General features: G+C 41.1%; 1 protein-coding gene across 2 annotated transcripts; it reads right to left on the bottom strand.

Annotated features, from left to right (window-relative positions):
• Positions 1-950: 950 nt before the first annotated feature.
• On the bottom strand, positions 951-13,608 carry nlrc3l (NLR family, CARD domain containing 3-like). 2 transcript variants are annotated; one of them, XM_030066785.1, is made up of 12 exons: positions 13,347-13,608; positions 12,174-12,347; positions 11,165-11,257; positions 9,064-9,244; positions 8,198-8,345; positions 7,859-7,951; positions 6,288-6,640; positions 5,301-5,510; positions 4,870-5,045; positions 4,010-4,283; positions 2,892-3,104; positions 951-2,209 (listed from the first exon to the last, which is right to left on the bottom strand). In XM_030066785.1, the coding sequence occupies exons 1-12, from the start codon at positions 13,391-13,393 to the stop codon at positions 1,823-1,825; spliced, it is 2,349 nt and encodes a 782-aa protein (XP_029922645.1). In that variant the 5' UTR covers positions 13,394-13,608; the 3' UTR covers positions 951-1,822. The 2 variants fall into 2 exon arrangements, with proteins under 2 accessions (XP_029922645.1, XP_029922646.1); XM_030066786.1 differs by lacking the exon at positions 13,347-13,608 and adding an exon at positions 12,541-12,814.
• Positions 13,609-14,213: the final 605 nt, after the last annotated feature.

Here is a 14,213-nt window from a genome sequence, read left to right as displayed (position 1 = left end):
ATATGTATCAGTAAAAAAGACAGAATATCATCGCATGTTTAAGTTACTGAAATTCTCTAGTTTATTTGGTGACCCGAAATAAATTCTCCTGCAAATCAAATCACACCTTGGCAGTTTGAAGGTATTTCACTTATTCATTTTCTCTTATGTCTTATAATAGTGGTTTCAATGTGCTTAATAGTGAGTGATTGAACAACTTTGTCACACTATGAAAACACAAGGGTTATAAAGGTAAGAATTACCAGTGTGGAACAAAAGTACCTGGGAAGTTGGCAGGTTTGCAAACTCGCCGCCTTAACAACTGACGCATGAATCTTAAGAATGTAGAAACAAATAATGAATCGCGAAATCACTTTAAATAAGGCTACAAGACCATTAACCATTTGTACTTCTGTTAACGATTTATTATTCATCTTCCAGCATGGTTCTCCTGGTTAGACACACACAACCCCATAAATGTGAATTTCCTCAAAGTTTGCAGACCAAAGACTCATCTGTCAATGCTTTCGTATTGGAAGGCACTTGATTGCAGTTTTGGTGCGCACCCCAGATATAACAGCAGCTCATAGCTCTGTTAGTATTCACAAACAAAGCCTGAACTTGTCTTCTCTCCTCTTCTTCTAGTTTGCAGCATGAAAGTCCACTTGGTGGTTTTGGGCCATTTTCCACCATGAATGTTGTATCTGCATGAGCACTCACAAACATGCATGCCTGAAAATCTAGCGTCATAAAAAAGTAATTTTATTGAAAACATATCAGAGAAGCTTGAATTTAGAGTCATTATACACAGTACAAAAACACACACACACACACACACACACACACACACACACACACACACACACACACACACACACACACAAAATGATTTAAAGCCTATTTCAATGTAAAACTTATCCCGCTCCCACACTGTTCTTTCTCATCAGGCTGTCTAGTTTTATTCTGCACGCCTCTATTTTTTTTTTTTTTTTTTTTTTTTTTTTTTTTTTTGAGAGGTTACAGATTGCATCAGACACCCTCCAAGCCAGCCTGTGTGTTCTTTAGGTTTCTTCTCCTTTCAGTTTGGCACTGGGTTGATTTGTGGGACTTCTGTCTACAATTCTGTGTGAAGCTGAAGTGTGTGTGTCTACAAATTTGAACGTGTCCACAAAATCAGATTCCTATTTGTAATGTCTCTTAGTCTCATCAAACCTCCTTCTCCAGACCCCCATGTCACTCAGTATCAGCCTCAAAAGTGTTCAATAAAGTGAATTAAGGGAGAATTCCACGTTTTGTTTTCTTACCACTCCCATGGGAAATACACACATAATCTACATGCCTGCCGTCATCTGGCAGACATTTTTTATTTTTTCCGTATTATTTCCATTGTTATTTCACAAGGCAAGTAAACATCAATATACAGCACAATATATTTAGTTAGAGTACTGTGTAATGCATAGTGGTCATTTTTACTTGTCCAGTGCAATGGTAAGATGACTGCCAATAAATGTCTGATGCTGTCATTTAAATGATCATAAATCTAATGTGTGAAACGGAGAAACTTGATGTTTGACTGAGCAAGTCTGTAGAACGGAGTCTCACTCAATTACTTATCTATTCTTTGACAGGGCAGGAACATGAAGATATCCGTAAAAGACCAGCCACCTTAGTTCTGTAATTCAAACTTTACTTGTCGCATGTTCTATCAACACATCAAACAAAGCTCACTTCCATAACGGCACAATCTAAAGATTGATGGCAACAATCACAGCTGTGACCAAAGATGATTACCACGACAGACTGTAAACCTCCTTTTCCTTCCTTGAACTCAAGTATCTCCAACTTAGTCATCCTCCTGGATCAGTTCTCTGAGGCACTCCTTCAGGTTTTCCACCCGGTCTGCTGGGGCCGTGTCGATCGTCTTCTCCAGCAGCCGCTCCACCTCCTTCAGTCCACCCACGGGCGGGAGGCGGGGGCGGAGGAGGTTCCCCCTCAACAAATTGTCATGGTTTGTCTGGCAAAGCATGCCACATAGGAAGCGCAGGAACATGTCGTAGTGGCCCAGCGGGGAGCTGAGGGTCCGTCCTATGGCGCTGTGGACCATGCTCACTGCTGCCTTGGACTGATCCTTGACGAGGAGCTTCGGCATGTGCAGGAAGCTGGAGTGACCCAGAATGTTCTTTCCATCTATGCGCAGCATCAGGAAGACGTAGAGGGCGGCCATGAACTCCTTGAGGAGGGAAGAAGGAAGAACGGTCTTTGAGACTATCCCCAATGAGATATCATGATGGCCAGACAGGCTGAGTCTGTTTGCAGCCACACACCACTGACATATTTTATCGTGTACAACTGCCAAATTAGGACCCATGTCACACGCCACGTACTCAGTCTCTCACTGAGCTTTCTTGTCTCTTTCCACTCTACTTACAGGGACAAAATAAAATGAAGATGACTTTATGATCCTAAAGAAGTAAATATATAACTTAAGGAATTTCAATTCATAGTCAGCTACTTTATAAGGAGACATGGAAGGACAATCAGATTGCTAAGACAGGCAACATTTAAATTTAATATTATAAGGTGTGAAGATGTGGGAATATGCACCATATTATATTATATATATTACATATCTATAGTATATGAGCTAGCTAATCTACATAAAAACCTCAACCTGACAAGCATTGTAAAACTGAGTACATTTATACAATGGATCTCACATATCAACATTTCAGGCATGAATGTGCTCATTTATAAAATGAGGGCTGAAATTTGTTTTACAGTTATTTACATTTTACTGTCAAGAAAAATCACAGCAAAAATTGAAAACACAAAGTAAATATTGAATGAAAGGTACATGTTTTTAACATTTAACAGAATATGGGAGGTATCCAAAATATCTGTCAGATTTGTACCTGAAAGCTGAAGTGTATGAAGCAGAACTTCCTGTCCTTCGAGGCGGCGGTGGGGAGCTCGGTGCAGAGGCCGGAGAACACAGCCACCTCCTTCAGCTTCAGGCCATGCTCTCTGAGGTCATCTTCAGAGAACACACTGATGTTCTTCTCCAGCATCTTTAGGGCCATCTTCCCCATCTTTGTTATCACGTGCTTGTCATCATCGGACCATTTCTGAAACAAAAGAAAGGGCCACAGAGATTACCAGACGCTATAATGACAACTCACCACAACACAGTGACAGAACCACCTACTTCCTTTCACACGGGGTTAGGGTTAGGTAGCCTGTCCTACAGCATGAAGGTTAACTTGAGTTTTATCAGAATTGACAAAATAGTCTAAGTAGGACCTAAACACGTCTCACTGCCCAGCTATCTGTACTTGTACAACTTCACCTTATGCTGTCAGCCATGTGTGCAAGAAGAATATGTCAGGGTAGCTATTGTCTCCCTTGAGAACTAAAGGAGAGCTCTATCTTGTCACAATTTGTTTTATCTGCAGGATCACAACTCAATAAGAATCAGTAGCCATTTTAGTAGTCATTTTATGAGAAGTTAGATTTTCAAACTGTAACCGAACACATTTATCCTTCTATCTGGCGCAGTGATCCGCGCACTGCTGAAGGTATAGGAGGATCCGGCACAAATTAACTTCTCCTTAAACAACTCTTATTCTTTCTTTTCACATTTTAAAAAGACATGTATTTCAAACAACAGCACGAAATGCTACCCAAAGGAACTGAGCCACTGGACTGAATGTACAGAGGTGAAAATGGTATTGAACATCTTGTCTCTGTCTGGGTAAGTCGGAAAAAGGGTATTTTTCCCCAAAGTGTTGAAGTATTCCTTTAAATACTAGTATTATAATAGGATTACTAGTAAAACACAAAGTGATATATATATATATATGAAATAAAATACATTAGGTCTAGTATCTTCTATAGTGCAACACACAAAATTACACGACTAGTACCTGTCAGAATAGTGACTAAATGAGAAGCACTAATCAACACTTTTAGTGTTTTTTGCTTCTATGGGAATACATGGAAAAGCAGCCTGCAACAGACTGATGCACTCTACCAGGTCGTTTTCCTGTTTTTCGTAGTAGTGCTGCAGCTTGCGGTTCGTCTGGATGATCATGATGTGGAGGTAGAAGGGTGTGAGCTTGGGGGGGTTCACTCCGTAGTTCTGGTAGCGGTAACCGCGCTCAAACACGGTGGCCACCATCCAGCAGACAAAGGGCTGGCGACAGAGCATTTTGAGCGAGGGTGTGCGCTTGTAATGCGCCACTATATTTGCTGCAAGCTGTGCATTTTCATAGCGCCGGCTCAGGTAGTCATCTTTCATTTCATCACTGGAGGAACAAGAAAATAAAATGAATATACTCAAGTGCATTAGTTTATTGAGAAACAGAAATTGGGTTGAAGTTAGGTGAACTGACTGCTGAACCTTTTTAAAAATATTTCTTGCACACAGCAAGGAAATACTGGGATTACTTTCATTTGTACAGGATATTATGACTTTCTGTGATTTTGCCCATTAGCTTGAAAAAAGAATAATAGCAGTGGTGAAAACTGATAAGATATTTGTAGTTGCTACCAAATAAAAATATGGAAATGGATGACAAAGTAAATAATTTCAGCTTCTGCGATCGTCTTCATAGGAGCAGCAAAATCACAAACCTTTTCCTATGCACCAACGACACTCTAGCTGCTCTAGTTTTTTTTTTTTCCATAATCAGAATCAAAATCTCTAATAAAGATTTTGAAGATTTTTCTAATGCTTATATAATAAGAGTTTCTTTGAACTGTATACCACTCTTCTTTTTGATACCAGAGCCATATGCAACAGGAACACCCCTGCCCCCGACACATTTAAAAGACTGACACATGCACATCACTGGAGACAAGAGAGAGACACACACACATAGAGACACACACCTGAAGCCCTGTATCTCTGTGACTGTGTCTATGAATCTAGCAGGAATATTTGAGACTGCTGCCCGTCTCCCCAGGATCCAGATGCGAGCAGCGGGAAGCAGATTGCCTCGGATGAGATTGACAATCAGGACGTCCGGATGTGCTGGTTCGTAAATGTTGGTCACCACTGGAGAATTCTGAAGAACCAGAGAAAATAAATAAAGAAACACCCACAGGTTTAGGATTATTTATTAAATGCATGGCGGGTTACTATTTGTTAGATTTCAACCAACCACAAGCTTTTAAACATGTTTGATGTGTTTATATGACCACTTTGGATCCTGTTACCATGTTTTATTCCCTGCTCCTCTACACAGAATATCTGTGTGTGTGTGTGTGTGTGTGTGTGTGTGTGTGTGTGTGTGTGTGTGTGTGTGTGCATTAGCAGATACCTCCCAGTCCAGAGGAGCTTGGTAACGATCAAATGAGTCCATTATGAAGAGAAATCTACAGTCAGGTTCCTCCAGGAATTTTGTGTTTTTGCACTCATGGTGATGATACTCTATCACCTCCATCATGGTCATTTTCTTTGAGGAAGGAAGGTGGTGGGTGCGGAGCGACCACAGGCTTTTGAAAGAGAGCTGGATCACAAACTGCAGGTCCTGGGGAAAACGGATGGGGACACGATATCACTTACACGCAGAACATCGAAACACAGGCGATCTCAGCGTTATTTATGTAAAAGAACCATTTGTGGAATTCGCTTCACTGGTAGATTTAATTTCACCAAGTAACACTGCCCTGGGTATTTGACCCAAACTGGCCCACCACAACTGAGAAATTTAGAATATCGTAAATTAAAGCTGAACAATTAATCAAAACAACTGAAACAGCAGGTTGGCCAAGTATAATATCTACACCATAGCAGCAATACTTTTTGGATAACATGTAAGATGTGTGACAAAATCCCATTATAACTGTGGCAGTACAGAGATGCCCTCACCTACTAATGATTAGAAAACATGTTGGTTTTATAAACCACATCAAAAATGAAAATGGAAATTATGATATAAAACTCATCATTCCCACTAAATGATTAATTATATCACAATCATAATATCTGTCACAATAATGTGAATAATTTTTTTGTTACCATATCATTCAACCCTAATTAGAATGAAATGGATTTTATATATAGTTTGGAGTAATATGTTAAAAATTTTAATTTAAAATACATACATTCGTACATACATAAATAACTTTTATCATCTGCTGTTTACAATATTCTGTGCTTATAAATACAATATATCTTGGCAATATTTATTTATTTAATCATACATACATAACACTAAATGACATCTTAAAAAAAAAAAACGTAAAAATTTCAGCCCTAAATGACATGTTCACGAGGTCCAGAATTAATTTCCTTTACATCCCACCTTATTTGCTTTTTCCTTTGCCCAGTCCAAGGAGAACTTCCCCACAGTCACAGACAAGCCAATTCCCGGGATCCCAGTGGTCAGCACTGTCTTCACCCGCTGGCCGTCGTCTTTACGCAGACGGAACAGTTCGTCCACACTAACAAAGGTGTCGGGGCTGGGGACGCGGGGAGGCGAGGGCGGATGTGGTCGGATCTCATGGTAGGGATCAATCCCTCCATAACCGCTGAGAGAAATCTGGGGCTCGACGTAGATGGTGTTCAGGTGCTGCTGCTTTCCTGGCTCGGGGATCCCCTCATAGATGACATCGTGTTTTCTGATTAAGTGCTGCTTCAGATGAAAGCGAACCACAGCTGGTGCCAAAGATAAACGAGAAAACAAGAAAACATTCGATGTCAATGATGATGTAATTTTCAACTGATGCAGCAAGGGAAAGAGAGTTTGTTTGTCCTGCTCCACAGGGAGGTCCGCTTCAGCTGCCACAAAGCACCACTGAAGCTGGCACAGACACATGACAGACGCTTACCAACGGGAAGTTTGAACCCTCCAGTGGAAGAACAGTCTCTCTACCCACTAGAACTAAATCACCAAATGGCCTTTTTCATGAAGGCCATGTCGGCTCTTTAACAGGCTCTGAAAGTGTTTCCATTAGTTAATGGATTAGTTAATGGAGGGTAAAATCTGAGGTCCAGGAACTTAAAGGAGGCGATAGTAGGGCTATCGTCTTGATTGGTCAAAGCGGTGACTTGGCAACACTTCCAAGCTGCAGCCAGTGAAAAACACACGGCAAAAACAAACCGCAAAACAACCTCAAGTTGTACAAAGAGGTGCATGTCCTCATCAGTATGTAGGGAAAATAAATTATCGGGCTTGAGTTTAGTAAGATACCAGTAACTCACCTGGATCACTGCCGCTGTCATGAATTTATAAATTCTGTGCTAATGAAGCACAGGTAAACACAGAAAATTACTGTTTACAATCTCTGAAACAGAGAGTTCACTAATAGACACAATGGCCATCTCAAAAGCGATGTTTTGGGATATTTACCAGCATAAATTTGCAATGTGTATAATTTGGGGAAAATTGGCAGCATCTTAACATATCGTTAAAAGTATTAAGCTCAAGGGCGCCCTGGCAGCTCACCGTATAAGAGCGTGTACCACGTTTTACAACTGAGTCCTGATCACAGAGTCCTGGGTTTGAATCTAACGTAAAGCCATTTGCTGCTCCTCTCTCTCCCCTGCCTTTCCTGTCTCTCTCTACTGTGACTGTCAAATAAAACATAAATGCCAAAAAAACTTTATTTAAAAAAAACCCTTCAGCTGAAGCTCAGGGCGACCGGTATCATGTTGTCTTTACTCTCTATGGAAATGGACTGCAACACACACATTGATGGCATAAATACAGCAGCACTTTAATGCAGAAGTATAAACTGACCTTGTGTCAAGAGGGTAGTCATTAGAAACAATGACCATTGCACTCATTACAGGAATGCTCACACAAAAGTTCACAAGTGTCACATAATCTTTTATCTCAGGCACAGCACTTCTCTCCTAAGGGCGCTCACTTACCTCTCTTGCATTTGTTCTCCAGTTCCTCTGCCTCCTGCTCTTTATTGATGTGTTGCAAACAACCAATAGTTTCCCACAGGGCATTATCTGCTCCTGCATGAGAAAAACAAGCAACAAACAACAAATCTATCACTCCTCATGCGTTGCACAGGGCCTAATCCCAAACTGCACGACAGTGCATTTGTCACAGCATAAAATTTATTACAGCTAAATTCTACTGTGTTGAACAACCAAGAAGAGAAAGTGATTACTTCAATCCCAAAGCATCCATGTGTTGCACCCTTCTAACTTTTGGGCACTGCTTCTCCTATAGCTAATAGAGCTGCCATGTGCTCTTACCCGTGACCTCTATCATCTTGTCCACCAGGTCGAGAATGTCACCCTCCATCACGTGTGAACTGGTGACATCTTTCTTACAATGAAAAAACCACAACCTAAACGTGATTAGCTCATCCGCGCTGAGCACCGACAGAGCACTCTGGATGTTCTAGAGGTGGAGAAGGAGAGAGAATTATGAAAACACAGGTAAGCATGCCGTCCAACACAAATAATGCCAGCAGGGTAAATTCAGTCTTGTGCACTTAGAGCCTGCTTAGGTTTGACATTTTGACATTAATAATCATGCTTCCATATGTTTTCACCACTATCCATCTGTTTGTTGGCAGGGTATCTCAAAAGGTTATGGATGGATTTGCACAAAATTTTATGGAGGGGTTAGTCATGGGCCAAGAAAGAACCAATCAACATTTCACGCTGCACGACCGCGCACAGCAACATCCTGTAGACACACGCATCTCCTGCAGCATGAACCTACTACATTTAATTTGCTGTCACAGAAAACTGGGATTTAAACTGAATGAAAGCAAATGGCATCAAGAAATGTGTCACATGCTCACTTTTAGAGGCAGAGAGGGCATGGTGGAAAACATCCACATTACACCCACTGTGATCACAGTTATTCTTAACATTTTTAATACATTTTTATGAGATGAATATTAGGATATTTTTTATGACTGTCTTGTCAAATAGTCTGTAGAAATTAAATAATAATTATCATGAAAAAAGGCAGTGTCTTGGATTGCTGTCCTGTCCAGGGTTTTAAGGACAGTGGGTTGAAGGATGCTGTATGTTTTGACTATGTTTCCAAATATTTCTTATAATAATATAATATTTATTGTGTCACAGACCACCTGGGGTGCACCAACCTTGAATATATAGGGCAGCTCCTGTTCCGAGTGCTTCCTGCCTGGCTGGGCGTCCTCATCCTCGGTCTCCATAGTGTCATCTGGCTCCACGGGAGAAGGCGGCTCCGGGGAGTCCACCACCAAATAATTGTCTTCCTCCTCTCCCTCCACTTCCTCCAAATCCTCCAGCTCATTAAAGGACCTGAGGGACAGGAGGAGCCCAGGCTCTCTGGGGTGAGTCATTTTGTCTTTTTCACCTTCAAACTTTCAAAAACAAAAAAGTTCAATACTCAAATTGTTCTAGTTCACTTTTGTGTCACAAGATAAAGAGTGTGTTGCATTATGGGAACAACGGGTGGGTGAAATCAAACGGCAAATATATATATACAATGGAATACAATACGTATCTTGATATATATACCTCTAAATATATAGAGACATTTTGAAATCTTCTCTAAAGCACCTAATAAAGCCTCATTGATGCTCAAAATCACATCAGTATGATGATTCTAGTAGGGCTGGGTGATATGGACAAGATCAAATATTATATTTTTGACCACATATGTCAATATTATGACAATATTGTGAGAATGACTAATGGTGCTTTCATAAAATATTTACACAAGAAGATCGCTTTTAATTATCAGTAATGCCTCTATAATAACTAAGTGGATAAAGGTAAATATAACAACAGCAAGAACAGCCTGGAAAGTCAGGAAACATCATGAAATCCCAGATTATATCTAGTCTCATATCACAACATTGGTATAAAATCGATGTATTGCCCAGACCTACTCATAGGCTAATTATGATCCAACAACAACACCAAATGAAGCTGACAGACAAACTCAACAACCAAACAAAGTCAGAAAAAAACAAACCAATCAACTGATCACCCAGGTGAGCAGTTTACACCTGTAACTAGGGCTGCTCGCTTACACTAACAATCAAATCACGATTAACACGACTGCTCACAAACTTTAGAGACATCATGCACTTATTGAGCTTTTAAATAAAAGTTGTCTTTTTAACAGGGATTTTTTCCAAATCTTTTGTTAGTTTGGGTGAGTTGTCTGCTGTGTCTTTTAGGAAATCCCATGATGCACAGCAGTGTTTAGACTACAACATCACAGTGAGGTAGGGTCATGGTTTCCAAATATAATTACACCTGCTGCCAGAATTCTCCTGAAATAAGTATAAATTTCTTGAATAAAGGTGAATCCATCGACTACGATGCTTGGTAGAGACCTGGACATGTTTTAACAGGGGACCTGCCAGACCGTGGTACTAGCCAGGGTCTTGATCAGGTTACGTGTTGTCAGCAACATGGTCAGCACAGTGGCACAGCACGGCGTGTGACCTGGACTCCACACAACATTGTTAATAAGTGCAATATAAAAACTACAAATGTGCAATATAAGCCCAACTGATAATGATACGAACGTATGTGCAACAGATTTACCACTGGGTGTGCATACATTAGGTGTGTGCATGTGTATGTGATTCCTGTGGAACTGTTTTTTCTTTTTTCTGCTATTTTTCTGTTGCCATGCCAACCAATTAACAGAGTATTCCCATCCACAGTCCATCTACACAAAGTATTAAAAGTCCCAACAGTTCCAGGGCCCAGTAATACATAAACAAGTGATTCTGGGAGAAATCTGTGCCATCGTCTAGATGTTGCTGACAGAAGACCTGAGGTTAAAGGCACTTTTAACTTCTCACGATTAATGACTCATTTAAAAGTGTCAGACTGCAGTTGCTATGGGAAACGGGTCTGCTCCAACATGAGACACACGATACCAGGACGTTTCATCGGGAGGTTAGGGTTCAAAGTTCTGCAACAGGACCAGTGAAAGGAGTAAGAGGCTGGCAGGCCATAGTATCCCGTTTCAACATCAGAGTCAGCCATGTAAGCCAGGTTTAAACATGTTTCTCATAATGTCCGTATGAACAAACTTCAACCCAACCCTTTCATGCATCAGGCCAGAACCAGATTACTTGAGTTAGTGGGCTAAGACCACAATTCAATGTACATGTAGAAGTAACCGTCACTGTCCCTAACCTTTCCCAGATCAATAACAGATAAATGTGTGTTTGTGTGTGTGTAAGCATCGTCCACCTGGTGTCTATGACGCAGGCTCCTATTGGTTTGGTCTGCTGTGTGGTTGCTGTGTAGAGGGTCTCTGGAGACTCAGAGCGAATCAGCTGCAACCTGGACCAGAAGACAAGACATAACATCACACTGCTGGCTACAGTTAAAAAAAAAAACAACAACCTTAGTACATGCTTGCTTTTCAGAATTCTGTATTATTACTCACTTAATATTATTCACTCAGGAGGAGCACACATGGTAATTCAAGTTTATAGAAAGCGAGGTGGTATAACATCACATTTATGGCATAACGAAAATGACCAAGATGTAGTCCATGCTTTCATGAAAGATTTAAATCATTCCATGTGCAATAAATTTAAAACAACTGTCTTTACTTTTGGTATTCATTCATTCATTTTCCAAGCTGCCCATCCTAATGAGGGTCGCGGGGTGCTGGAGCCCATCCCAGAGTGAGCACTGGGATAGAAACACGCTGCAGAGGTCGCCAGTACATCGCAGTGCTGACACACTCACACCTTGGGGCAATTTTGAAATCCTCAGTTCACCTGACTGTCTTGTTCTTGACCTGTGGGAGGAAACGGCAGAAGCCCCCACACACCTCGGACATGTTCCACCTATATCATGACCTACATCATGAAAAAAAATACCTGTATTCCCTGTGTTGACCTAATACTGGTCCGAGTCTCCAGAGCGGGAACGATACTCTCTTATTTCTAGAACATGAAACATCAAGATGTGTGTCCATATGTTTTATGTTTTTGTAGTTTTGATGAGCTGCTTCAGCTGCCCTCAGTGTATTTGTGCCATTTCCTCAGTGAGTAGCAGCTGAGCAAGACCTTACTTGACTTTTTCATTAACACACGCACAACAAATTAAAACCAATCGCATGTTCAGGGGGTTAGTTTAACAATATTCCGCTGAAAATGATTCTGTCTCACATAATAGTTACACTTCTGTGCTGATAGTCTTTGGGAGTCCCACACGAGGGATTCAAGGCTGATAAAAAAATACCCACCCTGTGTCTCCATGAGCAACAGGTACTTCAGGTAGTGCAAAGACAACCGGGGAGGAGCTGGTCTCAGCAGGCTCTTCCTCCTCCTCACTGTCGCTCCTCATTGAGCCATAGCTGGAGGGAGGTCGTTCCCACTTCTTCCTCTCCTCCTCTTCCTCAGCCCCAGGCTCTAATATCCTGGAGGGGGCAAGGAAAGTGAGGCAAAGTGAGCAAAGTGAACTTAAAAATGATCAAACACACTCTAACAGAGACGCAAACAGAGATACAGTAGACTGTGTGTGAGACATGACGTTAACGTGACATGAACATCATACACATCATCACAGCTGGACTAGCCTCCCTTGCTTAGAGTCTGTGGGTTCACACACACCTTTCCACCTCTGTGTCCGAGTCCATGGCTCTGGATTGACCGCAGCTTAACAACGCACCAGTGTCAAAAAGGCGAACCTCACGCCTACTTCCCGCATGCGACCCGTAAACTCGAGGAAGTACAAGGTTTTCCTCCTAAAGTGCGGCAGCGGCTTTCTGATCACTGCGTTACGCCGACAATAACGTAAACATACATATAAATACATAAAATAACATGTTTAGACGAAGACGTCGAGGCAGACGGACCTCATCCGACTGAACTTTGTGCCGTATGCGTTACTTTCGGTTTCGACCAAAAAAAAAAAAAAAAAAAAAAAATCTACTTTTTAATTCCTACCAAGGGGGGGCGCTATAGGATAACTTATGCGGTGTGTCAGGGTTGTAGATAGCGTGTTAGCCTGTTAACTTAACTGTATGTTTACAGCACTTGAAAACTGACTTTTATGGAAAAATATGAAAAAATAACATGTTTTTACATTAGTCACGCCATGTCACTTATCATGCGTCATTAGCAGGGTGTTGGCGGCGTGAGGGCTCGACCAATCAGGAGTGGGAGTTGTCACATGTAAACAAATCCTACTGGAAACACGCGCTGTGCTGCGGACCATCTGACTGGGAGATCAGTGTCACCGCGTCATGTGTGTCAAACACGGCATGTGTGGTCAGTCTGTTGTTGCAAGCACATTTGTAGTTTGTGGTTTTGGTACATTATGGGCCGACCCTCCTTGTGGTCTGACATGTACACAGTCACTTCATGCACGACATGTCTCCCGGCGAAAACAAAGACAGCTCAACAGGATGGCTTACCTTGTTGACGAGTGGGGCTGCTGTGCGTCTTCTTGCAATGTATTCATGATGATATAAAAACAAATAATAAAAATATAAAACTGCAGATGCGTTAGGAGTTTTACTATGTCTAACCTACGGCGACTTCAGAATAAAAGCACCTCCTCAGGATAATGCAGCAGCTCCATGGTTAGAGACGGAGAGGTGCATCACCTCGCCCTGGAAACATGAATCCTGAAGCGACACACCAGCTGTCATTTCTCCCTCTGGATGATAACGCCATCAAACGGAAGTGCACTGCCCGAGCCCTAAACTGGTGGGACCGGGAGGATGTGAGCACATTTCCGACGTTTCAAAAATAAATAAATAAATAAAAGACTCGCCCTGCGTTCCAATACCCATACTACCATACTATTTAGTAGGGAAGAAAAGAAGTAGTATGTCCCAATACATACTAAACTACATACTTTGTAAGGGCAGCTGCAGTACATACTAAAAGTAAAAAGTATAAGTATGCGATTTGGAACGCAGGGTCGTACTCGTGCTTGACAACATGCAACTTGGAATTATAGTGGATTAAAAAAAAAAAAAAGCAGAACATTTAACAAAGAACCTAACTATTTGATATATTTAAAAATACATGTTTAAGTGCAAATGTTTGAACGCTCTTGTATTAGCATTTCTTTACAAATGGTTAAAAATAATTCTCCTGTCACATGGCTCTTGTATATTTCTGTTTCTTTCAGCTCATTTTATCACTATTTAAAGATTCTTTTATTTGATATCATACAAATGTTGCTCAGCATCTTGTATTGTTTAATTTGTAATTCTTTGAAGTCTCTGTTATACAATTCAAAGTTTCAGTGAGAAAAGTAATTGCCACCCATA

Source organism: Myripristis murdjan, chromosome 13, assembly GCF_902150065.1.
Source record: "Myripristis murdjan chromosome 13, fMyrMur1.1, whole genome shotgun sequence".
NCBI classification, from domain to species: domain Eukaryota; kingdom Metazoa; phylum Chordata; class Actinopteri; order Holocentriformes; family Holocentridae; genus Myripristis; species Myripristis murdjan.
The sequence above is the reverse complement of the archived record's forward strand: the minus strand, read 5'-3'. Positions and strand labels throughout refer to the sequence as shown.

Coding starts and splice junctions, on each gene's coding strand:
- nlrc3l (XM_030066785.1), bottom strand. CDS start 13,393: ATGAATACATTGCAAGAAGACGCACAGCAGCCCCACTCGTCAACAAG. Junction 11,258..12,173: donor GTTGCTCATGGAGACACAGG/GTGGGTATTTTT, acceptor CTTCTGGTCCAG/GTTGCAGCTGATTCGCTCTG. Junction 5,511..6,287: donor CAAAGGAAAAAGCAAATAAG/GTGGGATGTAAA, acceptor CGTTTTCCCCAG/GACCTGCAGTTTGTGATCCA.